Source organism: Callorhinus ursinus, unplaced genomic scaffold (assembly GCF_003265705.2).
Source record: "Callorhinus ursinus isolate GAN/ISIS: 27379988/994484 unplaced genomic scaffold, GSC_fseal_2.0 scaffold27, whole genome shotgun sequence".
Classification (NCBI taxonomy): domain Eukaryota; kingdom Metazoa; phylum Chordata; class Mammalia; order Carnivora; family Otariidae; genus Callorhinus; species Callorhinus ursinus.
Genome location: NW_027397089.1, coordinates 867,729 through 895,515, shown reverse-complemented (window position 1 = coordinate 895,515; position 27,787 = coordinate 867,729). Strand labels below are relative to the sequence as shown.

Genomic DNA, 27,787 nt, shown 5'->3' with positions numbered 1-27,787 from the left:
TTAGTCTTATGTCTAGGAATGAATTTAAAACCTATATATAGGGATGCCTGGGTGGCTCAGTCGTTAAGCATCTGCCTTTGGCTTGGGTCATGATCCCAGGGTCCTGGGATCGAGCCCTGCATTGGGCTCCCTGCTCAGCGGGAAGCCTGCTTCTCCCTCTCCCACTCCCCCTGCTTGTGTTCCCTCTCTCACTGTGTCTCTCTCTGTCAAATAAATAAATCTTTAAAATAAATAAATAAATAAAACATATATATATATATATACACACACACACACACATTTATATCTTAGAATTTATTTATCCATTATCAACTGGATGCTTCTTTTTAGAATCTTTCATCTTACTTGTCATTTAAATTTAAACAGTTAAATTTCATGAGTTCCCATTCCACCCAATAGGATCAGGAAGTTGTCTTAGTATGGTATTTAAGGAGTATTGAGAGGAACAAGGGAAAGGAATATCTGTTAAAAATGTGCTCTAAGAACAATGATAACATTTCTAAGAACAAACAATATTTTATAATGGCAATTAAAAAGTGAATACAGCATCAAAATATGAGAGGCAGAAATCTACAGTATGCTTGTAGATAAAGCTTTGTATAATATGGATACAAATATCTTATTAATGATATAGAATATATCATATTGAAAATTCAAAGATGAAAAACATTATATTACTTGGATTATGCCAGTATAATGGGTTAGTTCCATGTCTACACATTGTGAATAACATAAGCTGAAATCTTTTTGTTGAAAGAAGGTGGTGGAGAGAGGGAGGAAGGGAAGGAAAAGAGAAGGGTTGGGATGAAGTTAAGATAAAGGAACTAGGGATGTATAGAATAAGTACATGTAAAGCAAAAATGGTTCAGATATATATTCTGTCTAAATAATTAGACATTTCCTTGGTAAACATTGATTATTTACCATGTGCCAGACATTCTTCTAGGCACAAGGGATACCCAGGGCTACCCAAGACAAACTCTGTTCTCATGGTTTACATTCCAATGGGAAAGATGGCAGAAAAGACGTGAACAAAATTAGGTAGTGATAAATAGTATTATAATAGCAAAATAAGAAAAATGCATTTGGGAAAGATGGTGGCATTATGAGGTTAGAGGTGGTGGTGGGGGGTGAGGAGCGCTTCTTTTGATTGGGTGGTCAGGAAAAACCTCTCTTGAGGAGGAAATATTTCGCCTGAGCCTGGGCAACAAGAGAAAACCAGTCAGAGCTGGGAGGAAGAGCATTTCAGGCACTGGAGGCAGCTACCACAAGGACATAAGACAGGAGTGAGCTTGAGTCTAAACAATTTACTATAGACATTTTTTCTCCCTAATTGTAGCCAAACTGAAAACCTATTTTGATAAAATAAAGTTCAAAGAAAATCCTGGGAAGAGCCCAAAAAGAATTAATTTTGTGACTTGCTGTGCTCTTTCACTAGAGAGAGGGTTAAGGAAGTTTAATTTTGTAGAAGCATAAAAACTTCCCAAATGATTTTTTTAAAGGTATGTGCCATGGCAAAAGGCATATTCACAAAATATTTTAATAGCATCATTCTCAGGAATTCTCAGATTTTTAACACATTTTGAGTCATAATAGAAGCCTTTTCTACATTCAAATTATTTTATTGGCATAAGTGTTCTTATGTTTAGTAAACAGCAAGTGTGAAGCAAAAATAATTCCCACATTCACTGAATTTTCTTCTCCAGTTTTTTAATTCCACAATGTCTACAAAAGGATGAGAACCTTTTCCTCTAGAAACCTGTTTATTTGTCAATGCATACAGGAAACAGAACTTTTATTATATCTTAGGGAACTGACACTTTAAATAAACCCCTGAGTCAGAAAAATACCAATTATCATAAAGTGCACTATATTAACATATATCTTTGTAGAAGTTCAAAATTCATGACATTTTCATTAGATTAAGTATTTTAAAATTCATTTTTTATAAAAAATAAACCGAGCCCTGAATTTTTTTCACAGAGTGTGTGTCCACAATAATGTAGTTAGTAGGTGGCAGAATTCAAGACTTAATTCTATTTAATAAATGGAGCAATAAGAATTGATATTACAAAACCTAACCTGACAAATTCTATATAAAAAGTCATAAATTATAAATTGCTAAACTATTAATAAGTAATTAAATATTCCATGTATACCTCTTCAAGTAGTTTTATTTCAAATCTACTTAAGATTATGGTACATCATTAGCACCTAATTGGTACTCATGATCAGATCCAAATAAGTAAATGGAAAAATAAAACCTAACCAAATTGTAGTTAAAACACAATTTCTCTTATATTTGTTAACACAGAATTTCCCTATGTTCAGTACATATCACCTTCCAGCACACTTATTCATTTGCAGACCCATCTTTAAAAATAATCCTAGACTGAGGTCCATACTAAAATCATTAGTACATGTATTATCATGCCTGTGATTCTGTTACCAAGTCCAATCATGTCTTTGTTTGAACTACACTTAGATGCCTGCATTAAAGTCATTTATCCTTATCTGCAAATTATTGTGTACTTAAATTCCAAAATGTATGTTCAATTAGGGCCTCAGGTTTGTTAAGAAATTTCTACATCTTGGTTTCTGTAATCAAGACATAGAACAATACATAACAAATATCTCTTATTCTCAAAAAGTTAAAAACTAATCCATGAATCTTCTATTTTTTTCCGAATGGAAGATGAGATTATTGGAAATATAAATTAAATTTAGAAAATATTCAATAATGGGAGTAAACTTGCTAAGGACCTCTTTCCTCATATTTTAGTAAATATATTACAATATAGGCTTATATATTTTGAATAATCCTTACAAGGAAAAAATTAAAATTTACTTCTAGATATTAATTTCTGATGAATTTTTCTATTGTTCCCAAAAGTTACCTTGTATAGGCCCTCAGTGCACTGAGAAATTTTGATTTTCAACCTGGCAAAAAAGCAGTAGAAATCAAATTTCTCTTTCTCTTTGCTTTCTGAAGAAGTAACTGCTTCTGTAATTGAGCCACTGTGCATACCTTTCTTGATTTCCCCTCCTTTCCATATGCTCCTCCAAGTATTTAACATAAGGTACATGAATTCTGAGTTGTTTTGTATTAGTGTGATGGCAACAATCAGAAGATTCTTGAATATCATCTTACTTTGAAGTTTAGCCTGGAAGCCACCACTTCTCCCGTTGGTGTAATTATGGGAACATTTTCACAAATAATTCCATGATCCACATCAATAACTCTTCCTAAAAGTTAAGGAATAGTTTAAGTTATAAAAGCTATTACATGTTGCATCTACATATAAAGCAAATTTTAATGTAAATGTGGATTCTGACACATATATTTGGAAAATCTTTCTCAGAAACATGATTTTACAATAATCTAATGTCAATGTCATAATGAGAGCGTGATGGGATAAATTCGATCTGATAGAACCCAGCCATATTCTTTACAATTACTTATTTCACTATTAACCTTTCCTACAGAAAAAAAAAATACAGCATTGCAAAAAGGGAATTAAGACAAGGAAGAGTACAATTTTTAAAAATGTGATAACCAAACAAGTTTAAACATTTCATAGAATCATAGACCTGTACCTCTGAAACAAATAATACAGTATATGTTAAAAAAAAAAAGAAGAAGAAGATAGTAGGAAGGGAAAAATGAGGGGGGCAGAATCGGAGCGGGAGACGAACCATGAGAGACTATGGACTCTGAGAAACAAACTGAGGGTTCTGGGGGGTGGATGGGTTAGCCTGGTGATGAATATTAAAGAGGGCACATATTGAATGGAGCACTGGGTGTTATATACAAAAAATGAATCATGGGACACTACATCAAAAACTAATGATGTAATGTATGGTGATTAACATAACATAATAAAATAAAATTAAAAAAAACTTCATAGAAGGATGAAGAACAATAAGATGTTAGCTCTAATTCTGTCTTTGAACTTTTAAAGCAAACAATTTATTCTGCCATATGGGCAGTTTCCAAAAATAATTCTAGAAATTTGTCCTAAATACAAGTAGCATAATTTTTTTATGGTAATGTTAGTCACCACTCCTCAAATTGTGACACTAATTTTAGAAAGAACTGTTTAAATAAGCAAGTATTAGTTCTTTGTAACTGTTAAAAGCTATCTTCTAGAAATGTTTGGTTCTGTTGCTAAAGTAAACATTTAAAGGGTCTCCTGGGTGGCTCAGTCGTTAAGCGTCTGACTTCAGCTCAGGTCATGATCCCAGGGTCCTGGGATCGAGCTCCTCATCGGGCTCCCTGCTCCGGAGCCTGCTTCTCCCTCTTCCCCTGCTCATGCTCTTTCTCTCTCTCTTTCAAATAAATAAATAAAATCTTTTTTTTAAAGTAAATGTTTAAATTTAGGAAAATATAAAACATTCGATTCAATACCTTTGATCTCCAGTGCGTCACTGAGGGGTAATTCTATGTCAGCTCCATTCCTGCTGTGGCTTTCAGACTCTTGGATGAGAGCAGCTCTCTTATAAATGCCTCTTTTCACTTCATCAAAGACCCAAAACATATTGTACACTCGAGCAGTATAGCCCGCTAATTCTGTGATCTAAAACCAACACGGAGGGGTAAAATAGAGTTAATATACCCAAGATGGACTTTTTGAAAAAGATATGCAATACTATTAGTGTCCTAATTTAATGTTAAACATCTTATTTTACTATGCATGAAAAAAAATACACCTGATAACTATCACAAGTAACAGTAAAAGGCTTACTCAGAGAGCAACATAGCAAGGTGTCAATGTCAGGAATTACAAAACCTGTAAAAAATTATTCATTCAAGCCAGGGTTCAAAATAAATGTAAAGATTTCAGAATGTTAGTGAGACCTAAAGATCCTTCAGTCAAATTTCTGATTTGGCTCCATTTACATAACAAATTTCATTTCCAGAAAATTAGAAATTTTGTGAAAAGCTTAAGGTCATAATGATCTTTTGTTTTGATATCTTTCTGCGATTTAAAATAGAAGATTTTAAATATAAGAAAAACATTTTTTTCTTGTTATGAAATGAATGTTTCTGAGTCAAATTGTCAACATTCCTAAGCTTTACCAAAGAAAATACCTGTCAGAAGATATCAATATTGGGAGTGAGTTCAGTGAAAAGCTACAAATCCTTTTCAGTCCAAATCCGATTCAGCTTCTTTTCAAGACAAACATGATGTACATGCTCAAAGAAAAACACTAAATATGACTTTTATTCTAGGTGAGATAATAAATGAGATCAAGCTCTGCTTTTTGTCCATAAGGCTCAATAGAATAGGGTCTTGCTTTTATTCTGCCAGTTATCAATTTAGGTGGAATCTCCTGCTGTTTTTCTTTTAAAAGAACACCTTGTTATCAGGGTAATGTGAAAGGTGACTCATCTCTTGTCAAGACCATCTTTCTCAGTGAAAGCACAAAAACCATTCCCTTTTAGGAATATTTACTAGGAAATTGGCACCAATAAGCAAGGCATATCACTAATAAACCGTGGAATAATACAACAATGCTGACATTTGTGTAAGATTTATGTGTGTGTAAAACCTAAGCCATAAATGAGTAGGTGTTTTTATCAAAAGCCTTCCACCACATGTCTCCACTGTGTGAGAGGTCTGTCACTAGCATTGTATTTCAGTATATTAATGCTGTAACTATTTAAGGGGTAATTTTTTTAAGATTTTTATTTATTTATTTGACAGAGAGAGAGAGACACAGCGAGAGAGGGAACACAAGCAGGGGGAGTGGGAGAGGGAGAAGCCGGCTTCCTGCTGAACAGGGAGCCCAATGCGAGGCCCAATCCCAGGACCCTGAGATCATGACCTGAGCTGAAGGCAGATGCTTAACGACTGAGTCACCCAAGTGCCCCTAAGGGTTAATTTCTAAAATGTTATCTTGAAGAATCTCTTGAGTTCCCCAGTGGAGGAAAACAGCTAAGAATTAACAAAATACAGATTCAAAAGAAACCGGGGTATATATATTTGCATTGAGAAAAATATCCAAAACTAAATGCATGTGTCAGTTAAAGAAAGGCAGGAGGCAATGAGTTAATGCACTAGGATGCATGATGGAGTGGGCAGAGTGTCTGAAAAAAACAGAACGTGACGGTGGGCAAATTACTTTGGGACACATGGCAGGGAGTTTGCCCTAGGACTCTTATTCTGAAAAGGAATCTTGTTCCCTGTGGAACTAGCAGAGAGAAGGTTTGGTGCTTTCATGTGCTGTCACAATGGTAGTAAGATTCTTTAGAAGTGAGCATTCTATGATCCCAAGCACATTCAGGGAAAATAAAGCAAAATGCAATTATTTCTTGTATTGGATACAATGTAGAAAAACTAGTCAATATTCTTTCTGTGACTTAGATAGCAAAGTATTTTAATATGAGATGGATAAAATTTTGATGTCATTTAATTTTAATAACGGATTTATTACATCAAAAAACCTATCCCCAAAACCGTATCTACAGATTATCAAAATTACTATTTGAAAAAATTTTTTAAAGATTTATTTATTTATTTTAGAGAGAGAGAAAGAGAGCATGAGCAGGGGCAGAGGGAGAGAGAGAATCCACAAGCTAACTCCCCGGTTGAGCATGGAGCCTGACCGGGGCTCAATCCCAGGACCCTGAGATCATGACCTGAGCTGAAACCAAGAATCAGCTGCTTAACTGACTAAGCCACCCAGGCGACCCTGAAAAAATTTTAAAAACCTGAGTTGTTTTGGTATGTGGCCCTAAACAATTGGTTTTACTTTTTAAAGAAACCCAATTCAATAAATCAATTGTTGAATGACACTGGAAATTTTGTGAACAAATCACAAACTTTGTTACTCTTTTATATGCAAGGATGATTTAATTGGCAGATGAATTTATAATGATGCTGTGGTGATTCATATTGATACAAAAGCCACAAGAGGAATTAATGGTGAAAATGACTGACCATGGGAATATCCTATAATATCTGAAATAAATAATTTCTAATTTTAACCCTCTGATATCTGCCAAGTCTTATTACCATTCTTTCAGCAAATATTTCTTGACCACATGCAATTTTCCAAGCATTAAAATGAATATTAGGAATGCAAAGATGAGTAAACTGTTGATGCTTTCTATTCAGTGTCTGGCGAGGAGATGGGCCATTATAATGTGGTATTGCACCAGAACCCAGAGAAGAAGACCCAGACTTTGCAGGGAAGGTGAGAAGAAAGTAGAATCACAAAAGGGTTTTATATGTGGTCCGTGAGGCTTGACTTGTCATGAAGGATGAGTAAAAGTTTGCAAGGTATATAAATATCATTGGCTAACAGTTATTGAATTCCTAAATATGTGTTGTTTTAAATATTCTACCTATATTAACTCACAGCAACCCTACCAAGTAATGCTATCATTATCTCCACTTTACAGATAAGGAAACAAACACAGACAGGTTAAGGAATTTGATCAAGTTCACATAATTTGTAAACACTGGACCAAGATTTTAAATTTAAGTGCTCTGGTTCCAGAATCCATACCTAATAGACTTTTTTTTTTTTTTTAGTTTAAAAACAAATACGTCATACTACAGACAGAAAAAGAGGAGCTACAATTAAGAGCAATTAAGATTGTAAAAACTAGAGTATTAGGACAATATACTTGGGAGTTGCTGCCCTTTATCTTGATTATACTCTTAGGAATTTTTAGTAGAGAAAAGATATGTTTCCAAAATGCTAGGTACATCTGATGATTTACATTTTTCTTGATTTTCATATGTATTATTTTAATCAAATTGACAACAAGAAATGCCAGTACCTCTTTGTATGAAGACATAATCCGTTCAATAGCATCGGCTCCAGAGGCCAATAAATTTCGAGCAGTGGTAAAGGCTTCTGTCCGTTCACTAACCATAGCTTGTTTTTGGCCATCTTCTAGATCTAAAAGCAAATTATAAAACTATTGAGGTTTTTTTTTTGGTAACTATTTTCTTTTTACAAATGGAATTGCAGCAAAAAAAAAAAAACAGATGTAAACATTTCATTAGTACCAGCAATTTCCTAGAAATTTAATGAATTACTGAAAATATAGTATTTGTACCAGATTTTATTTAAAGCTTCCTTTTGTTTTATTATTTTTCTGGGAAGACAGTTAAAACACTTAATTAACAATTAAGACTGTTTTCATTTAGCATTCTTTTAACCCTTTCCAAATTCAATTCTCTGTCCCTTTTATGGTTAGGCAATAAAATACTACTGATTTGGTCAAGAAAATACTAATAGCTGGAATAAAAGCAAATATTTCTAGTGTGGTTCCTTCAATAGAAGTGCAAATTAGCTGACCTTCATAATCTAGACTCAGTTTATCTGTTTCACCCAAACTGCACCTACATTCCATGGCACCTCAAACATGCAATACTCTGTTTATCCTTTGGTATTTGCATATACCATTTCTTCTGACTTTAAAATACTTCCCTTCCTTTTTTGCCTAGTTCTTTCTTCAAGAAAGTTAACTCTTTAATATACGTTTCCCTGGAAAACCTTGCCTGGTTTTTCCAATGGACTATAAATTCCTTAAAGGTCAAGACTATGTTTTGTATTCTTTATTCCCGGTACAAAGCAGAGTGTCTAGCACATAGTACTCCTCAATATATACTGAATGAATGCATGGATGAGTAAACGGATAGGTGGATGAACATCCTAAATTACTGTTAATGCAGAATTATGGTCAAGAGTAGGAGTTAGACTAGGTTTGAATCCAGGCTCTACCACTTATTGACAAATGGTAAGAGAAGTAGAACAAGCCAATTATCTTCTCTATGCCTATTTTCTCATATGTAAATGAGGAAATTAATACTACTATCTGAAACAATTCTATCTCAAAGGATTGTTGTGGGGCTTAAAGGTGAAACACAAATGAAATATTAGCATAATCCATGGCCTATAAGTGCTCTAGATGTTAGCTAGTTATTATTATTGTGTATATACTCAATTTAGTCTTAGTCTTCTAAATTATTCTCCCCAGTCATTACTTTAAACTTCCCATCAATATGATTCTCTATTTGGTTCTTCTATAAATTATCTCCAAATTTCTAAGTTATATACTGTAAATTAATGAAAGCATTAGAATGATATAGATAGCCATAGGCCCATTTTGATATATATTTCTCTCTGGTTTATCTCAGTGTAAAGGTTTTGTTTTGTTCATTTTGTTTTTTCTATAACAATGCAGATATTTAAGTTGTGCCCTCCTAGGACTACCAGATACTTTTACCTTTACTTGCTCATAGACAGCTCAGCTGAGTTTGAAAGGGATCCACACATAATAAAAGGTAAAATTCCCTACTCAGTAGATATTTACTGAACAGCTAGATGTGCAAGAAATTAAGCAGGTGTTATAAGACATACAAGGATAAATGTAATTTTCAGACTCTTTCCTTAGGGGCCTCACAGTCTGGTAGCAGAGAGAAGACAAGTTCCTAAATAACTGCAGAGGAGCCTATGATGAGAGTTAATGTGAAGTGTTTGCCGAAAGTAAAAATCATTTCTTGCTGCAAGAGACAGGAAATGCTTCATGGAGGAGAATACTGTGAGGGAGGCCTTGAAGACTATGTACGATTTTAATAGACCACAAGTACAGCATAAGCAATGGCACAGAGAAAGGAAATTTCAAGCAATGCCAACTGAATGATTAACAGCCTGTTGTGTTACAGTATGGGCGGTGTCAGGCACAGATTTCACTTGAGTATCGGAATTACCATGTGTTCATGGGGACCTTTTATGAAAGTCCAATATGATCCCTTCTAGCTCTGTTGTCAGTCACGGCCCTGAGAACTACCCTTAGTTCCCTTGAAGTTAGCTAGTTTCCCTCATAATGGGAAAAAAAAAGGCTTCGAGTGCTGGTAGAAGTGAGGATTGAAAGATATGACTGGATAAATAGACTGGGAACAGAATGTAGATATTCTTAAACACATTTAAATGTGTGATAAAATTTAGATAGCCACAAAAAAATTACCCAAGGATTCTCAGCAAGCTACCAAAATAATGAATTGCTGTATCAGTTCAAGTTCTCAGAATAGTTTTGGCTCATAGAGAATCTGGCTGATGATCTAAAATAATTATGGAATTTTATGAATTTGGGTTAAAAGGGGTTTGAGTAGCAGCTCGCATCAGCAGCCTCTGTTAAGAAGGAAAAACATGAGCCCAGATGGACTTGCATTTGATATGGCATGGTACTTTCCATGTTGCTTTGGCAGATTAATGCCTACTGGGTTTTCTTCATGCTTTTAGCAACAAAATTACAAATAGCTGTGAACAGATTTCATCTGACTTTTATTCTACTGGTTGTTTTTTGGCAGGTACTGTGAGAACAGTGCCCATAGTATTTTGTCATGCACACAATGGCCAACTGCATAACCTCTATGAAAAAGCCAGATTCCTTAATTTCAGAATATAAATGCATGACCTCAGGCACTCATTTGTTTTGTATCATAGGTCAACACATTTTATCTTTCTCACCAAATATTTTAAATATTTTGTCAAATGTTTCTCATTTGAGGATGTAATATTAAACATTGTATCTGCTCATTTTACTGCTACTTTTCAGCTCCGCTAATAAAAAGTTATTATATTGAAAATGGTGACATCTGCTGTTATTCACTGAAAAGGTGAGAAAGCATTTAGAAACTAAGGTTAGGTCTTTATACACTTGTCAAAACCCATGCAAGTGTACAATACAAAGAAATAAACCCTAATGTAAACTATGCACTTCAGTTAATAATGCATGCATATTGATTCATCAGTTGTAACAAATATACCACACAAATACAAGATGTAAATAATGGGAGAAACTGTGGGGTGGAGAGGAGATATTTGGAACTCTTTGTACTTTCTGATCATTTTTTCTGTAAACCTAAAACTGCTCTAAGAAATTTAAGTCTATTAATTTTTTAAAAATGAAAAAAAAATAGGTTATTCCTCTGTGCTTTTTCTTTGGACTTATAACCTGAGTTTATTTCTTTTCATTTGCATTTTACCCTTATCACCTTGACAAGTCTCAAGCTTTGTGCAATGGCAGCATTCGAGGAGCGATTATTGCTAATTGAAAACTATCACCTTCACAAATCTCAGCAAAAACTTATGGTCTTCTCCTACCTCATACCACAAAGAAATATCAAATCTAATTGGATTGAAGATCCCCATGTGAAATTAAAAACCAATACATTTCTAGAAGATAAAATAGGAGAATATCTTCATGGCCTTGGATTAGGCAAGTATTTCTTAAACAGGACATAAAACCACTAACCACACACACACAAAAAATGACTGATAAATTGAACTATGTTAAAATTATGAACTCCTCTCATACAATGTTAAGAGACTGAAAAAGTAAGAATAGAGTGGGAAAACTGGTATTTGAGATCATGTGTATGTATGTCTGACGAAAGTCACATTACAGACTACATAAGAGCTTTTAAATCAATAAGAAAAATACAGATAAGTCAATTTAAAAGTGAACAAAAAACTCATTGGTACTTCATAAGAAAAGCTATCCAAATGGCGAATAAACAAGTAAAAAGTACTTAATTTCATTAGTCATCAAATTAAAACCACAATAATGTACCACTATGCACTCATGAGAACGCTAACAGGAAAAAGACTGACATCAAACATTGACAAATGTTTGTGGAGCAACTAGAACTCTCATACATACTGTATGATATATTTGTACGAGTTTCAAACCCACCAAACACTATTGAATGGTTAGTAAAAAAGTTACCTTTCCTGCAGCATGTTGGGAGCAGGAGTAAGTAGGGATGGGATAGTGGGCTGAGGTTGGGGATAAAACTAGAAGGACATGGTGGTTCTGGGATGAAGGTATGTTTCTATTTTTTGTGAGTGGTGTTTATATGTATGTGTTAACTTTGTGGCAGTTCATTGAGTGGTATAGTAACGACTGGGTTCTTTATGGCCTGTATGTTATACTTTAAAAATTATAGCTACCTAGGATAGCTATGTAATAGGGATAGCTAATTCAGCTAAAAAGTACATCTTTCATATGTTTTGCTAATTACTGTTACAATAATTGGTCAACAGGAGAGGAAGTATATCCAAACTGACCCATAATATAAAATTATATTCCAATAATTTGACATTAGAATATGAGACACTAATACAACAGGAATTACGGATATAGTCTTGTTGGAGGTACATTTTAGGAACAAATAACATCACCCACGTAACTCGGTGAGTTTAGTTCCATTCTTAAGAGCAGTATCTCTCAGTTGCTACTTTTGATGTGCCACCTTACACTAACAGACCACCAACAGACAGACACCACTGGCAGTGCTAGTGGCTTAGATGCTTTCTTCCCTGGTACACGTCTGTGATAAGGTCTGGCAGGAGGGACCTATAAGCAGCTTTCTTTGGCCTTGCCCATAACTGTTCTTGATATGAAGAGAAGAAAAGTGGCCTATAACATTAAAAACTTGAGGTGATACTAGATGGCCAACAGACACAGAAAAGATGCACAAGATCACTCATTGTCAGGGAAATGCAAATCAAAATTACAGTGAGGTATCACCTCATACCTGACAGAATGGCTAAAACCCAAAAGAAACAACAAGTGTTGGCAAGGACGTGGAGAAAAAGGAATCCTCTTGCACTGTTGGTAGGAATGCAAACTGGTGCAGCTACTATGGAAAACAGTGTGGAGGTTCCTCAAAAAATTAAAAATAGAACTACCATATGATCTAGTAATCTCACTATTGGGTATTTACCTAAAGAGTACAAACACAAAGGGATACATTCACCCTTATGTTTATAGCAGCATTACTTACTATAGCCAAAGTATGGAAGCAGCTCAAGTGTCCCCATCAATTGATAAATGGATAAAAAAGATGTGGTATACATCCACAATGGAATATACTCAGCCATAAAAAACAATGAAGTCTTGCCATTTGCAACAACATGGATAGAGGTAGAGATTACAATGCTAAGCGAGTCAGTCAGAGAAAGACAAATACCATATAATTTCACTCATGTGGCACTTAAGAAACAAAACAAATGAGCAAAGGAAAAAAAGAGAAAGAGAGAGAGAGACAAACCAAGAAACAAACTCTTAACTGTAATGGTTATCAGAGGGGAGGTGGATGGGGGGGATGTGTGAGGTAGGCGATGAGGATTAAGGAGTGCACTTGCCTTGATGAGCACCGGGTGATGTATGGAAGTGTTGAATCACAATATCGTACACCTGAAGCTCATATAACACTATGTTAACTAGACTGGAACTTAAAAGAAATTGAGATGCTAGCTCCCAGGTAACTGTTTTCTTCATATAATTTCAATCTCTCTCTTAATATAAAATAAAGGGGGTTATATCCTCTAAAAAACAAAACAGAAAATATACGTAATTAACTGTTTCAGTGCCTCTTTTTCAACCATTTGGTCACAAGATCACTTAGTGTCAAACTAAGTTAAATCCCTTCTAGAGCAAGTTCCAATATAGCTAATACAGAGGCAGCATGGTGAAGGGGAAAAAGGCAGTGCACTAGGAATTATATAGTGTCTTCTTTTTTTTTAATATGATAATTCTATTTAATTTTTTGAGAAATGTCCATATTGTTTTCCATATTGACTGTCCCAAATTACATTGCCCCTACCAGTGCACAAGGGTTCCCTTTTCTCCACATTCTTGCCAACACTGTTATCTTCCATCCTTAGTGCTTCCACTAACCATCTGTGTGACCGTGGGCAATTATGGGGCTCCAGACTAGATGACTTGGAAGCTCCTCTTCTGATGTGAAAATGGCATGACTCCACATGAAATTTCATAACGTGAACTCAAATATAAACATAATCCCATCCTTACCATAAGATTTCACTTAAAGTTGTAGGTAAGTGGTATAACAAAACTATTGTAGAACTATTTTTCTTTTCTCCTCCAAAAAAAAAGAAAGAAAAGAAAAATTATGCATGCTCTTCCTCCTATTGGTGTTTTTACCTCTGATTTGCTAATCATTTCCAAATGCCTCGCTCCTTTAACTACAGTAACCATGCCAGCAAATATCTATTGAGCATTTCTTATGAGGCAGGCAGTATTCTAAGTTTTACATATGTCATCTTCTTTAATCCTTGTAACTACCCTGCTATAATTTCCCCCACTTTGGAAATGAGAAAATTGAAGCACAAAAAGGTTAAATGATTTGCTCATAGTTGCAGCCTTACATAGTAAGTAAAAGAGCCAGCATTTGAACCCAGAAAATCTGACTCCTGTGCTAACATGGTAGGAATATAGTAAATATTAACAATTGCTGCCACCTAAGTTTTTACTATTTGCCAAGGACTGTTTCAAAGCACATTAAATGCTTTATATGTAATTTCATAACAATTCTGTGAGATATATATTCTTATCCCTATAGTTAAGATAGGAAAACCGGGACATAAAAAGCTTATGTAACTTTCTCAAGGATGGATAAGTATTAAATAGCAGACTGAAAATCTGAACAGTGGCCTGCTTCTTTCTCTATTCTTTTCTTTCTTTTCTCTATCCTACTTTTTCTCCTTTTCTCTTTGCCATACCTCTTTTATTCACCCATTTTTTTCCATGTATTTTTGTCTTAAAATACACAGTATCATGTACTTGATTCATCTCTAACATAAAGGACAATGCAGGGCATATGTGTAAATTAAGACTGAAGACAAGATTAGAATATAGGGTATGTAATTCCAAGACCTAAAACCTCAAAGACATATCATTATCTAAAAAGATAAATAAGTAATTTTATCTGAGTAGAATGGTAACTTAATATTTTCATGTGTTAAATTATTATAGGTAAAATATATTTAGTAAAAATATGCATATAAACATTTAAGCATACATGTAGTAACTTGAGAAATTACTGAAGATATTGAAGTGTACTCTCATAATATTGACATATGAATTCACTTTTTGTCTATGTAATTGTCATATTGCTTCTCTTTATATAAAATTTTCTTCTGAAAGGAAGCTTTAAGAATTACCTTGTTTATTTGCATAAATATAATCAAAATCATAATTTCTATTTAAAATTTTAATGTTATTTCTTCAGTTTAATATTTTCAGGATTTATAAGATTTATTTTTAAACATCTTATTACATCACCTACAGAAGATCGTTAGACTCTTTGCATACACTGTTTACTTCTAACTGTTCTCTGTGGGGTTAATTTGTCACCATTGATAGCTGCATTTTCTCTGTTCTATGTTGACTACTTCAGGGTTTTCTAATAAGACCAGTGCTTCCAAGGACCAACATAACGACACCATAATCTTGTCATTGGGGTTATCTCTAATATACATCATATATGGAACTTTTATCCATAAATTTAAAGAGACTCACTATGAGTATCTGATAATTTTGTCAAGTTTCTTAGTAAAACTAATCTTAAGACCATAGGTTTTTAAGTGTCTTTTCTCTAATACTCTTTTGAAAAAGTAATTATTTCATTATGGAAGGATTAAGTCTAAAAGAATTATTACTAACTGTGCCCTTTTCAATATAAACTTACTAAAATGTTTTAAAAAATAAAATATGAAAACATAAAATTTAGTTTTCCTAGTGGTCTAAATACACTGGCAATTAGACAGTTAAGTTGTGGAATGTATTTGGTATATGTATAGTACTCTTCACAAAGGATTGACAAATCTTAATTTACTAAAGTGAACAATTTTAGGTTAAGAATGACTCAAATTTGACAAATATTTTTATAAGAATTGGTTAAAGCATTGAAGCACTGTTTGGATATATTAAATAAAAGGTAATTTTGTACTTGTTTTTATTAGATGACTTCAAACAAATAACTACTGATTCTCAATTCTACACCCAAAATAACTGTAATATAGTGTGAATTCTGTTACACTATTACTAGTGTTGCCTTTTGTTTTCTAGATAATAATTGTCACCATATATCAAGAACATCAAGAGTATGCTCTATACTTTATAAACATTATTTTACTAAATCCTCACAATGACTCTCTGAAGTAGCCTTTCTGATTTTCATTTTATAGATGAGGAAACTAACTTTTAGAAAGTTTAATTACTATGACTAAGAGGATACAGGCAGGAAGAGGGAAAGCCAAGAGTTGAGCAAAGCTCTGTCTCATTACAAAGCCCATGCTTTTCTCTAGCGCCTTCAACACCAAGGCCAATTTTGGTCAAGTGGTTTTTAAAGAGGAGGGAGAACATTTTATTTTGGAGGAAGAGGAGAAAATGATGCTTCTTTAATTAATTCCTCCCTGCCCTTGCCAATTACAACCCAAACTCCCATCTTAGGTTTTATACAACATTGTAATGTTGTCTTTCTTGCCCTTATCTTTTTTAGTTATTCCAAAGGATGAAAATGTTGGTAAAAACCACTGAGACAGTGATAGAATAGAATTAGATGCCTGCAACTTGCTAACCCCTACCTCCACAATGCCACTAAATCATGCTATATAGGATGTTATCTGTATTACCTATAAGTAGAGGAGACCTTGTTCCATGGCAGGAAGCATTCCCTGCAATAATATTCCTGGTTCCTTCATGTAGTCAACCAGTTCTTCAAATCACAAATCAGGGCCAATCCAGTTATAGAATATTTATAGACTAAAAGCATAGGATGTGCAGAACTGAAGTTTACAACACATGGGGAGAACTTGTATAATACTCTCTTTGGAGGTATTAATTTGTTGTGAATTTTAGTGCAAACTAGAGAATCATTGTGTGTTAGACAGAATAATTAAAATTGCTCAAGGTCAACTCCTAGCAACATTGCATCAGAGATCTCTGAAATACCTCAGAACTAGGAAAGTATTTTGAGCCACTTGTCTTTTTTTTATATTGCTGATCTTATTATTGGATGTTGCAAGGTCTGCCATTGTTTCTGACCAATAATGACCATAGAATAATGACTGCAGACACAGTTTCACTCACACAAAACCAGCAGTGACACCTTCAAGAGAACTAATCTTAAACATATACTTGAGATTGAGCATAAATTTCATTACCACCATCTGCAAAGCCAGTTGCAGTGATAATAGGTACAGCCACCATAATTAGTCCACTGCTGCTCCAAACATACTTCATCAAGAATTGCTCTATCATGATGTACCACAAACGTTTGGATAAAATGAGGTTCATCTGATCTGCTAAAGCTTTGTAACTTTTCTGGAGTTGCTTCATTTCTACCTATGGAGGGAAAAAGAGATAAGAATTAACCTAGCATGAGCTATAAAATTAAATATTGTACGTTTGAGGACTTTCTTAAAAGACAAGTACATATTATTTTGTTTTACTTAGTATAGTATTATCTATGATTCTAAGAACCAATAGATATAGATCAATATCAGGAGTAACCATTATTATCTAGTTTTGGTCACACCTGTATTATTTTTAAAAAACATAATACTCAGTCAATATAATATTAAGTATAAAATACATATAAGTGATTTATAACTACGATTTCAAAATTATATGTGTAAGATGTTAAAAATAAATAATATACTGTAAGACAGGAATAAACAATGTTAGAACCTTATCCTTTTTGATCAAACCAAAAATATCTAAAAATAAAGACAAGACATATGTGTAATTAGACTCCACTTTTGAACTAACTCAATTTACTGGATTTTGTCTTAAATGCAAGAAGCCCACAGCATACTATAATTTACATCACTGAGTTCAATGATTCAAGAGGAATGACCAATCAGTATGATTAATATAACAAATGAGACCAATTTTCAAGAGGGAGTAGAAGTCCTAATTTTGCTTTAAATGTTCTTCTTCAGGTTGCTACTACTTTAAAATTTTTTTGATAATTGATGATGCTTCCAAAATTAAATAATTCTATTTGGTAATTAAAATACCATTTTCAGCTTTAGAATTCCCTAATATTTCATTGGCAAATTCACGTGTATTAAGATTTCAGATGAATCACCTTAAAAATTTCCATCATAGTTAATATTCTGAAGTTACTTTAATGCACTGCTTATGTAATTAGGCTAACTATTTTAGGGACCTACTTGAATTTGAAAATCTTTAATATTTAAAAATAACATTCTGGAACTCCTTTTCTCATCCTCATTTCTTCTCTAATCTTAGCTTTTCCCTCAAAGCTAGGCAAAATTTCATTTCACTGCCTCATTTTATCTGTCTCAAAATATGGTGCTGAACATTAACTAAGAGTAATGCAAATGCTATTTGTGAGACACATTCTCCTGCAATTCTGAGGACTGAGGTCACTCCATTGACCGGACGCACAAAATTGTCAAACTTGTCTTTCACGTAAAAGCATGGGTTTTTTCCCTTCTTGAAAAACAAAGGAACAACAACAATAAGAATACCATCCTAAATTTTCCATTTCGGTGGAAATGTGTTTACTGAGTTTCCAAACAAAATTTTTCTTCTAATGCTCTAGGACCAACCAGTTAAAATTTAAGTTTTAGGAAAATGCTTTGGAGAGAATACTGAGCATATCTGGGTTGCTGAGGCTAAGTAGCCTGTTTTTCAGATTGCTGAAAACCTTATCCCCATGAAACTTCAGAAAAGTTTGCACTCCACAGTTCTTTAACAGCTTGTAACTAGAAAGGTAAGGAAGCATATATTTCAATACAGGTTTAGATGTCACAGAAATCTAAAACGCTAAAGAAGTGGGTCCGTCAACAGGACAACAGATGGTATCTAGCACTGCAGTGGCAGCTGGAAGAGTCTCACATTTCACTCATCACCTTAATTTCTATCTTACCTTATGTCCTCTGTAAAAGGCAATTTCTTCGACATTGGCTATAATTCTGGAGTGCACATACCGCAAATAGCCTTTTCTGTGAGCTTCTTCAGCCACCAATTTACCAAATTTGGGAGAGCAGGCTTTCAAAACTTTAGCGGTGGCATATACCACAAGTCCTGCTAATAGGGTGGGCCCAATTGGGCTCGCTCCTCGGGAGGTAGCAGTCTGGATCAGCGTATAGGAGGTCAGGATGACATCTAAAATAGGTTTGGTCAGATTGGAATATAGGTGAGCCACAGACTGGGAGAACATCATAATATCCTCAGTAAGAGATTGGTCAGGGTTTGCCAGCCTCCCATCCATATTGATCACCTTATAATAAGTCTGATTTGTAAAATAGGTTTCATAGGCATGATCCACCAGGCGAGTTCTGAAGGCCAACGCCAGTTTGCACTCCAGGTACCTGATTGCACTGTTAACAAAGGTGGCAGGGATGGCAATCATAAGCCACTTGGTTAATTTGATGATGAAAGTTCGAGGCTTCTTTTCCACAATGCTTTTCACGATTTTTCCATCTAGACCAGCCACATAGATAGACAGAAAGGTTCTTGAGATTAGAGCCACCGAGTGGAGGCAGAGCCAGCCTGTTTCAGTGGTCACAAGTTTTGGAAAGAGAATTTTCCGAAGTTCTAGTAGCTGTTTGAAAAAATCTGCATTCACTCCAGGACAAGGTTTTTTACAAGTGTTCTCGGTGCAATGCAGTATTTCTCTGTTCTCTGCGGCCGGATAAACTGCTTCTTTTTTCTTCCTGTGGCCAGATTGCTTTAAACGCTTGCCAATGATGGGATAGAGTGTTTTCAGAGCATATGCGGCAGCCACCAGGCAGGCAGCCCTTTTAGCAGCACTCGATCTGGTCCATTTCACCCGATCAGCTGCTGCATTTAGCATATTTGTCATTTTCCCAGTTACCCAAACAGGCTTCAAAAGAATTGGTTTTAAAAGATCATGCTCCACGGGAATCCCCAGCAAATGTTTCAGAAAGTCCTACAGCGTTCCATAGTCTGCAGCATTTCTCCTCTTCTGGTTTTTGTTTTTTGTTTTTTGTTTTTGTTTTAATTTTGTTCTGCTGTGACAGATGCAGCAGAGCTCAGGCTGCACGGCATCTACGGGGATGAATCCCTCCGAAGCTCAAGCTGCACCAAGCCGCCCCGGGCTCCTCCCTTTCAGGCTCCTCATTGGCTGGGAGAGCGGTGGGACCTCGGAATCCTCTCTGCCTCCCTTTGAACCTTGAAAATGAGGAGAGAGCGAAACGAATTACATCTTTAAACAGGAGTTCAAAGAGTTAAATGTCTATTTTTGGAGAGGTCGAATCAGGGCAGCTGCTGGCGACAAAACCTGCCCTAGCTACTGAGCATGCTCAGCGTCACTTAGAAGCCCACAGAAGTTTCAGAATATACATCTCTTTTTCTAAGGTTTTAGTAGGTACCGCAAGGGGAAGAGTAAAAAGAAAGGGAGATTTTCAAGAGCTATAAAACGAGATGAGGGAGAAGGAACTAGAGAGATGAGGGAGGAGGGACCAGAGGGTTAACATAAAAAGAATCTGTAAAGGATATGCAATGAATCTAAAATGGAGAGAGAAGAAAGTGACAAGTTTAGAGGGCACTGGAAAGAACAAAGTATCAAATACTTAGATCTGTTTTTTTGGTGCCGCCCCCTCCCCCCATTTTATTTTTTTCTCTTTGTGATATCACATGAAGTCCTAGAACCTATCAGACAAGTTATGGTTGAGGGTTTTTTTTTTAATTTTTTGGTAAATAAATAGAAGTCTTCTGTATTATAAAAAATAATTATTTGCTATACTTTCATCTCTTGTTTACTTATCCTTATAATAAAAATCTTCCAGGGGCTCCTGGGTGGCTCAGTCCTTAAGCATCTGCCTTGGCTCAGGTCATGGTCCCAGGGTCCTGGGATCGAGCCCGGCATGGGGCTCCCTGCTCCGTGGGAAGCCTCCCTCTCCCACTCTCACTGCTTGTCCCTCTCCCACTTCCCCTGCTTGTGTTCCCTCTCTCGCTGTGTCTCTCTCTGTCAAATAAATAAATAAGATCTTAAAAAAAAATCTTCCAGCCCCATAACTATTATTTTTAGCAATGGAGCATATTTATTTACAATGTGACTATTAAATAAACCAGTGCAATGTTTCACTTCTTCCATCTCCTTGTGTCCTTTATATAGTTATCACTTGGAGGTATGTGACTCTATAATCAAAAGTTAACCATTTGGGAATCCAACTGGAGTTAGATGGTGGAAATAGCTTCTCCAGAACCTTACTTATTTTTCAAGAGTTTTGTTTGTTTGTCTTTGTCTTTTTCAAGCTTTTGTTTTGTTTCTTTTGTTTAGGCTTAGAGATAATCTCCTGGTTACTTCCCATTTCCATCTTGGTTATTGGATAAAAACCACTTGTGTTAAAGAAAAATTCTGTACATCACAAATGGAGGACTTAAATTGCTAACTAGTCAAGCAAAATTCTGCATATTTAAAAAAGTAAAGGGACTTTTTTTTAAGGTAAGGATGGGTATATCCTTGAATATGCAAAAACATTTTTGCTTTCCCACCCATCCCCCTCCCCCCCATACACAGCATAAACACACATTTCTAGTCATCTGGAAGTCTGGGGAAATATGCATTAAACAGAGGTTGGCAAATTACAACCCAACCAGTGAGCGAAATTTGGCCCTTGAGCCAAGGACAGCTTTTACATTTTAAAGTTTTTGAAAATACATCAAAAAAGGTGCGCCTGGGTGACTCAGTCGGTTAAGTGTCTGCCTTGGGCTCAGGTCATGATCTCAGGGTCCTGGGATTAGCCCCCACGACGGGCTCCTGCTTAGCCAGGAGCCTGCTTCTCCCTCTCCCCCTGAACCTCTCCTGCTTGTGCTCTTGCTGTCTTGCTCTCTCTCATAAAGAAATAAAAATCTTTAAAAAAAAAAAAGAAAATACATCAAAAGAGGAAGAATATTTTGTGAAATGAAACTTTTCTGAAATTTTTATTTCGGCATCCAGAAATTAAGTTTTATTGGAACATAGCCATACACATTTATTTACTTATTGTTTATGGTTTTCAAGCCACAGTGACAGAACTGAGTAGATGAAACAGAGCCTAAATATTTACTACCTGACTCCCTTAGGAAGAAGTTTGCCAACCCCTGTGATAGAATATAAAACTTGTTTCAGTGTTGAATGATCTTCATTATTTATTTGACTATGAGTAAAGAACTCTTCTGACTTTTATAAATAACAATATTCTTAAACTTTAAAAACTCTTTTCCCATGTACTTATATTAATTCCAAGAATCATCACAGGTCTCTTTTCATTTGTTTGCATTCAATTCAGCAAATTTATAATGCATGAGTGGCAAATTCCTGCAAGTCTCTTTGCTAGTTGGCCATATTAGCTGTTAGCTGGCACAATCATTTCATTAAGACTTTCTAAGTCTGTATGTAGAGATCATAGTGTTATAGTGGTTATTTTCAACATCTTTTATTCCTAATTTTATGCTTTTCATGTGTCAAAATAAGGCTGTCTGACATTTATAAATTTTAATTCTTTATGTCACATCTCCTGACTGTGACAGGACAAGTGGAAGGCCAGGGTAAACTTAAGTGGGAATGACAGGAGGATGTTCAGCCAGGCAGAACATGTTACACAGAGGGATGTGTAGGTCAGAAAGAAGCTGGCAGTCAAGGCAAGTGGCTTACATGACTGGCATAGGACAGCCATTTCATAGAAGGAGCAGTGCAGTGGGACTCTAGATGCAAAGAACATTAGAGATCCAAACAGGCCCACACTTAGTTGTAGGTTGGTCAGTTTACCAACTGATACTGAGGCTGGGGTACAGGAGCAAGCTTTTAATGTGTGGAGTGAAAGACTTGTTAGAATGAGGATGTAGGTATGAGGAAAATAAGATAGAGATTTGGTTGCTAGAATTGTATACAAGGAAAGTTGAAAGCCAGTTGCTAGAACTGGGGAAAAGGTCAATGTGAGATTTGACTTGATGTTGAGCCCCTTAAGTACAGACCTAACTAAAACCATTTAAATTCTACTCCCACCCTTCATTCCACCCTGCTCCCAAAGGTCAGATTTGGTCCTAGCATCTGAGACTATGTTCCAGCCTTCAGGAAATTCAGAGGAAGAATTCAGGATGATAGGAAACCAGATAGGTAATTCCAATTGGAAATATATGTCACTTAAGTAAGAAAGTAAGAATATCAAGGTACTTCTTTCATTTTTTCTACTGGTGATAATCAGTTAAAACAAAGATAATATTAATTGCTTTGAATTCCAAATTAGGTGAGAAAAAGGAGGTTTAAAAAATCACTTGTTACTACACTAAACATAATTCAGCCTAATTTCTACTCAAGCTTCTTTAACTTTACATATGTTTGTGTGGAAAAGTATTAAAATTTTCTTAAGAGGGGAGAAAAATCTTAGAAAATGAATGCAAATTAAAAAAATAAGTAATAGTTATCAAATTACTCTGTTCTCAAGTGTGATTTTTTTTTTTTTAAGTAGGTTCCATGCCCAGGTGGAGCCCAGTTTGGGGCTTGAACTCATGACCCTGAGACTAAGACCTGAGCTGAGATCAAGAGTCAAATGCTTAACCAACTGAGCCAGCTAGGCGCCCCTTAGGTGTGATTTTCTTAATGTCAGTGTCAAAGTGAACACTACCAATATCCATGGAGGAGCCAGATTAAGTAGATTTTGTATATATTCAAGAATATATAAAACATATTAAGCCATATGTTTTATAAACTGTAAAACATCAGAAATGATTTTTATAGATCTACATATACAAGCATATAAATAAAAATATATATAATGTAGATAATATATATGTTGTATGTTTAGATAGTAATCACCAGGAAGTAAATATTTTTTTAGTAATAAAGATAGATTAAGGTTTAAGAATTTTATATGGATTTCCTTTCACCAAATGCTAAGTATTCATTTGTGCTATATTCCTTTCTTAAACTGTTTCCTGACCCAAGAGATTACCTAATTGTCCTACTGGCCCTAAAATAGCACTGTGTTTGACTCATTATCTATAGATCATGTTAATCTTATTCATGTGAGGCATAAACAACACTAAAGATGAGATCTTAGGTCAACATTTCAGCTGTTACAAGTAACCACCTAATAACTACTTAATAAGGAAATGTCTTTTGCTGTGAAGGAAAAATCAGCAAATATCTTGTCCGAAGATGTGTCTCATAGATTAATTTTTTCCTTAGCCTAATTCACCACTTCTACTGCCTCTCTGTGACTGGAAGGAAAGCAGTGAGAGTTCTTGATTTCTCAGTACATTGATCAATCTCTCCTTTATTGTCCTTTCACATATAAAACATTAAAAGAGTCAGTTAATCCTTTAGTAGATTATTTCCCCCTTTTAGTTAATTTAGTCAATTTGTACCTGTTTAAAAATGTTGAAAGTAGGAAAGGCTAATAACTCTGAGTCATTGCTTCTGCCTTGGCTTATAGTTTAGTTACTGAAAAATGACCAGCCACTCCATGTGGAAGACTAATTTGTTCTGAAATGCTGTATTCACCTGGTCTAATTCAAACCAATAATAGGTATACTTTGGTGAATTTTTATTATAAAAATCAGTATTTACATGATTAAACAAGATATCTACCCTGGGACATAATCCTATTTTATGTACTTCTTCCCAATGACTTAACAGAAAATATATTTGAATAGTTTAAATTCTGGAAAATAATCATGACAATGCGGGGGTTACTTTGTGCATTTATTTGGGACAAGAGACTTCTAGTTTCCAACCAAAATATCATAGAACAGTTTGTAGGATAAATGTTTTATGAGGATATACAAACATAACAGAAATGAACAGCAAAATCCAATTTTTGTTTGGAGATTTTTTCGGTAAGAATTTGAGAGTCTTTGGGCCTTTACAGCTTAAATAAAATTTTGATCACTCAGAAACTCACAAAATGTACAGAATAGTAAATCACTATGGTGCAACGTTCCTAATAAACAACTGTTTGCTGAATATTAAAACTGTATGTGAAAGATATTTAAAGGATTTGGATGCGGTGTGGTAAGTGGGAATGCCCTTTGTCTTTGCCTTCTTTTTCTCCCCCAAGTCTGATCTTTGATCTGAAAAAGAAGGCTGAGACCAATACAGGACTAAATAAAATTATGGTGGAGGTGGCTTGAAACACTAACCCTGTGGCCACGAAACTTCATTTACTTAGGCTTCCCTTGCCTGAGAGGTTAAAACTGCTGATTCCTCTTCCCTTATGCGGACTGGCTGCTTTCCCACAGCGTCCCTTGCGGCCCTATCAGGCCCCTGTCTCCGCAGAAACCGCAGAGGCTTTCGGGAGGCTCGCAAGAAGCCCTCCTGGGCGCAGAGGCTGTCGGGAGGCTGGATCAGAGCGCCTGAGGGGCCGGGAAGAGGTCGGCTGAGGCTGAAGAAGCTGTGGCCTGGCAGAGAACCGAGACGTCTGAGTTCCCGCCTTTGGGGCCTCAGAAGTTGCTGAGAGATGAATTGGGTCGGGGGATCCCGGTGAGTTGTGCTGCTGGAGCTTGAGACTGTAGGCCTTGAGTCCCTGTACATTCATTCCCGTAAATGGCGCTTCTTTCCTAAGCCCTGGAGGGGCGGGCATAGCCTGAGCTGGAGAGACCTTGCCACCAGTGGGTCTTTTCACTGGTAGCCGAGCTGGGAGACCCTAGTCACCACCTCTCTGTTATAAACCAAAAGCAAATCGGTTCTCCCCACAGTCTTTCCAAAGGCTTCATGTGTGGGTCCCACCGTGGGTGAGGTTCTCTGCGCTCAGTCCCCCGTGTCCCACGTCTTCCTTCTCTACTGAGGCCTCTCAGCACCCGAGCCCTCTTCTGCCTTCTTCCCGCCTCTGCCCCTCTCTCGGGAGACATTTTTTTCTTGGGCAATATATAGTTTCTGCATGAATTTGGAAAGTATTATGGAAGAGACCATTCTTGCTGTCCCTAAATCCATTGGGCGGGGGGCGGGAGGGGGCGGTGGCAGTATCAATCATAAATTTAATGTAGTTTGCTTTTTTAAAGGGAGGTAAAGTGAACAGTTTTTTTTTTAAGATTTGAAAGCGAGCACGCGCACGCATGTGAGCTCAAGCGAAGGGAGGGGCAGAGAGAATTTTCAAGCGGACTCCCTACTGAGCTGGGAGCCTGACTTGGGGCTCTATCCCAAGACCTTGAGATGATGACCTGAGCTGAAATCAAGAGTCTGTGGGTTAACCAGCTGAGCCACCTAGGTGCCCCTAAAGTGAACAGTTTTTAATTGCAATAACTTAAAATTTGCCATTTATTTTGTATTTAGCATTAATCACATAAAGCATGATGGGTTGACAGTGTAGTTTTATATAACATTTTCATTACTATTGGCCTACAGTCCATTAGGGTAGAAATAATGTGGGCCTGTAATTTCATTTGATGAAATTCCTTGATGAAAGGAATTTTTAAAATTGAAATGCTAATCTGTTAAATACAATTTTCATCACAAGTAGACCTAGAGCAGTGGTGATATGGTTAGAATATAATACATTTACATTCTAAGGAGTTTTGTAAGGAGAAAGACAGCTTTTGTGTACACCAAGTATTGTAACTATGCCCAGTAATTTTAGCAGAAGCATTTATTCTGTTGAATATGTTAGCATTGTATTTTAGAAATGTCTCTGAATTAATTCTGGCTGGTGTTCTAGCATCACACTTCTACTTCGGAGAAAATGGAAAATTCACTTACAGGCTTCACAAGATTTAGGTGCTATGTGATTATAATTTGATGTTTTTGAATTTGACAGTCTTTAAAATGTGAATATTAAATGAGGTATGAAATCATTTTACAAATGCTTAAGTACTATTAAAATGTAGGTGCCATTATTCTCTCATATATTTAAAACTTCTGGCTATTCAAAGAGTAATATTTTAGTTGCTATTGGGAGGATGCAAAAGCAATATGCTGCAGGAAACTTAGTCGAGCGGTGTGTTTCTCAAAATGAGGTAGTGCTGTGCCTGGAGGTATTAGGTACCACTGGGGCTTAAGAAACCACAGAAGAAACATGACACCTCTCCCTGGAGCATCAGTTTTACTCAGGGATTAGAGGAAAAAATATTTTTAAATTTAAACAAACATGGATACATTATGGAGTAAAGTGCAAAACTCTTGAGATATTTTAAGGTAAAATCTGCAATTTTTAATATATTTTCTTAGGGGGAATGGACTCCTTAGGTTAAACCCCAGATTGTAATGAAACAATGAATATTTCCATTTTCTACTATCACAGTAACAAGGGTGAAAAAGATTAGTTGATCATGATATTATGATCATGAGGCCCTAAAGGGCCTCAGAATCCAAGACAGTGCTTAGTAATGACTACTAGCTGCTGATTAGAGCTATTATAGAAAAGACATTTTAATCCATATCCTAGTCCATCCTAGAGTACTTGTTTATTACCCTCTATTATTAGAGTTGTTTTTTTTTTAAAGATTTTATTTTATTTATTTGACAGAGACACAGCGAGAGAGGGAACACAAGCAGGGGGAGAGGGAGAGAGAGAAGCAGGCTTCCCGCAGAGCAGAGAGCCCGATGCGGGGCTTGATTCCAGGACCCTGGGATCATGACCTGAGCCGAAGGCAGACGCTTAACGACTGAGCCACCCCGGCGCCCCTAGAGTTGTTTTTTGGTTGAAAATTTTGAGAACTGTTGAGAACTTAAATATAGACAAATGAAATAATTGGAGAACATTTACAAAGCTCCATCAGAACTCCCTTGGAGGAAAAAAAAAAAGAACTCCCTTAGAGCATTCAACATTAATTAAACAAATAGGTTGTCACATCCCTCCCTGTTTAGGACATTGTTAATCTCTGTATGGGGTGGGGGAGGGAAATTCAGAAAAGAAAAAGATGTAATTTTGATCCACAAAAATAATCTGTGGTAGAATGGTGAGAATAGATTTAGGTAAATGACTATAATACTGAATAGTTAAATAACACTTAATATTAAAACAAGCACTGTTATAAGTG

The 27,787-nt window shown here is 35.7% G+C and overlaps 2 protein-coding genes and 1 long non-coding RNA gene across 31 annotated transcripts in view; 2 read left to right on the top strand and 1 right to left on the bottom strand.

Moving 5' to 3' along the window:
• Positions 1-19,972, bottom strand: part of ABCD2 (ATP binding cassette subfamily D member 2) — an 86,584-nt gene extending 66,612 nt beyond the window's left edge. For 4 of the 5 annotated variants that reach the window (XM_025879567.2, XM_073877698.1, XM_073877697.1 and 1 more), the window contains exons 1-5: positions 18,735-19,972; positions 16,999-17,179; positions 7,793-7,914; positions 4,409-4,577; positions 3,152-3,246 (exon numbers count right to left, since the gene is read on the bottom strand). In XM_025879567.2, coding sequence (XP_025735352.1) covers positions 3,152-3,246; positions 4,409-4,577; positions 7,793-7,914; positions 16,999-17,179; positions 18,735-19,673 — 1,506 coding nt within the window. In that variant the 5' untranslated portion in view covers positions 19,674-19,972. Of the gene's footprint in view, positions 1-3,151; positions 3,247-4,408; positions 4,578-7,792; positions 7,915-16,998; positions 17,180-18,012; positions 18,140-18,734 lie in introns of those variants that run through there. The other variant, XM_073877700.1, reaches the window with a different exon arrangement.
• The window catches only part of REDIC1 (regulator of DNA class I crossover intermediates 1), a 240,992-nt gene that overhangs the window by 61,324 nt on the left and 151,881 nt on the right, over positions 1-27,787 (top strand). For all 25 annotated transcript variants that reach the window (XR_012373929.1, XR_012373926.1, XR_012373928.1 and 22 more), the window contains exon 2: positions 7,122-7,200. Coding sequence is in view for 7 of the 25 variants with exons in the window: in XM_073877706.1 (XP_073733807.1) it covers positions 7,122-7,200 (79 nt within the window). In the remaining 18 variants the exon portion in view is untranslated. The remainder of the gene's footprint in view (positions 1-7,121; positions 7,201-27,787) is intronic.
• Positions 9,204-11,236, top strand: LOC141370141 (uncharacterized). The gene is made up of 3 exons (XR_012373930.1): positions 9,204-9,305; positions 10,580-10,640; positions 11,028-11,236. It is a non-coding gene; the product is annotated as an uncharacterized lncRNA (long non-coding RNA).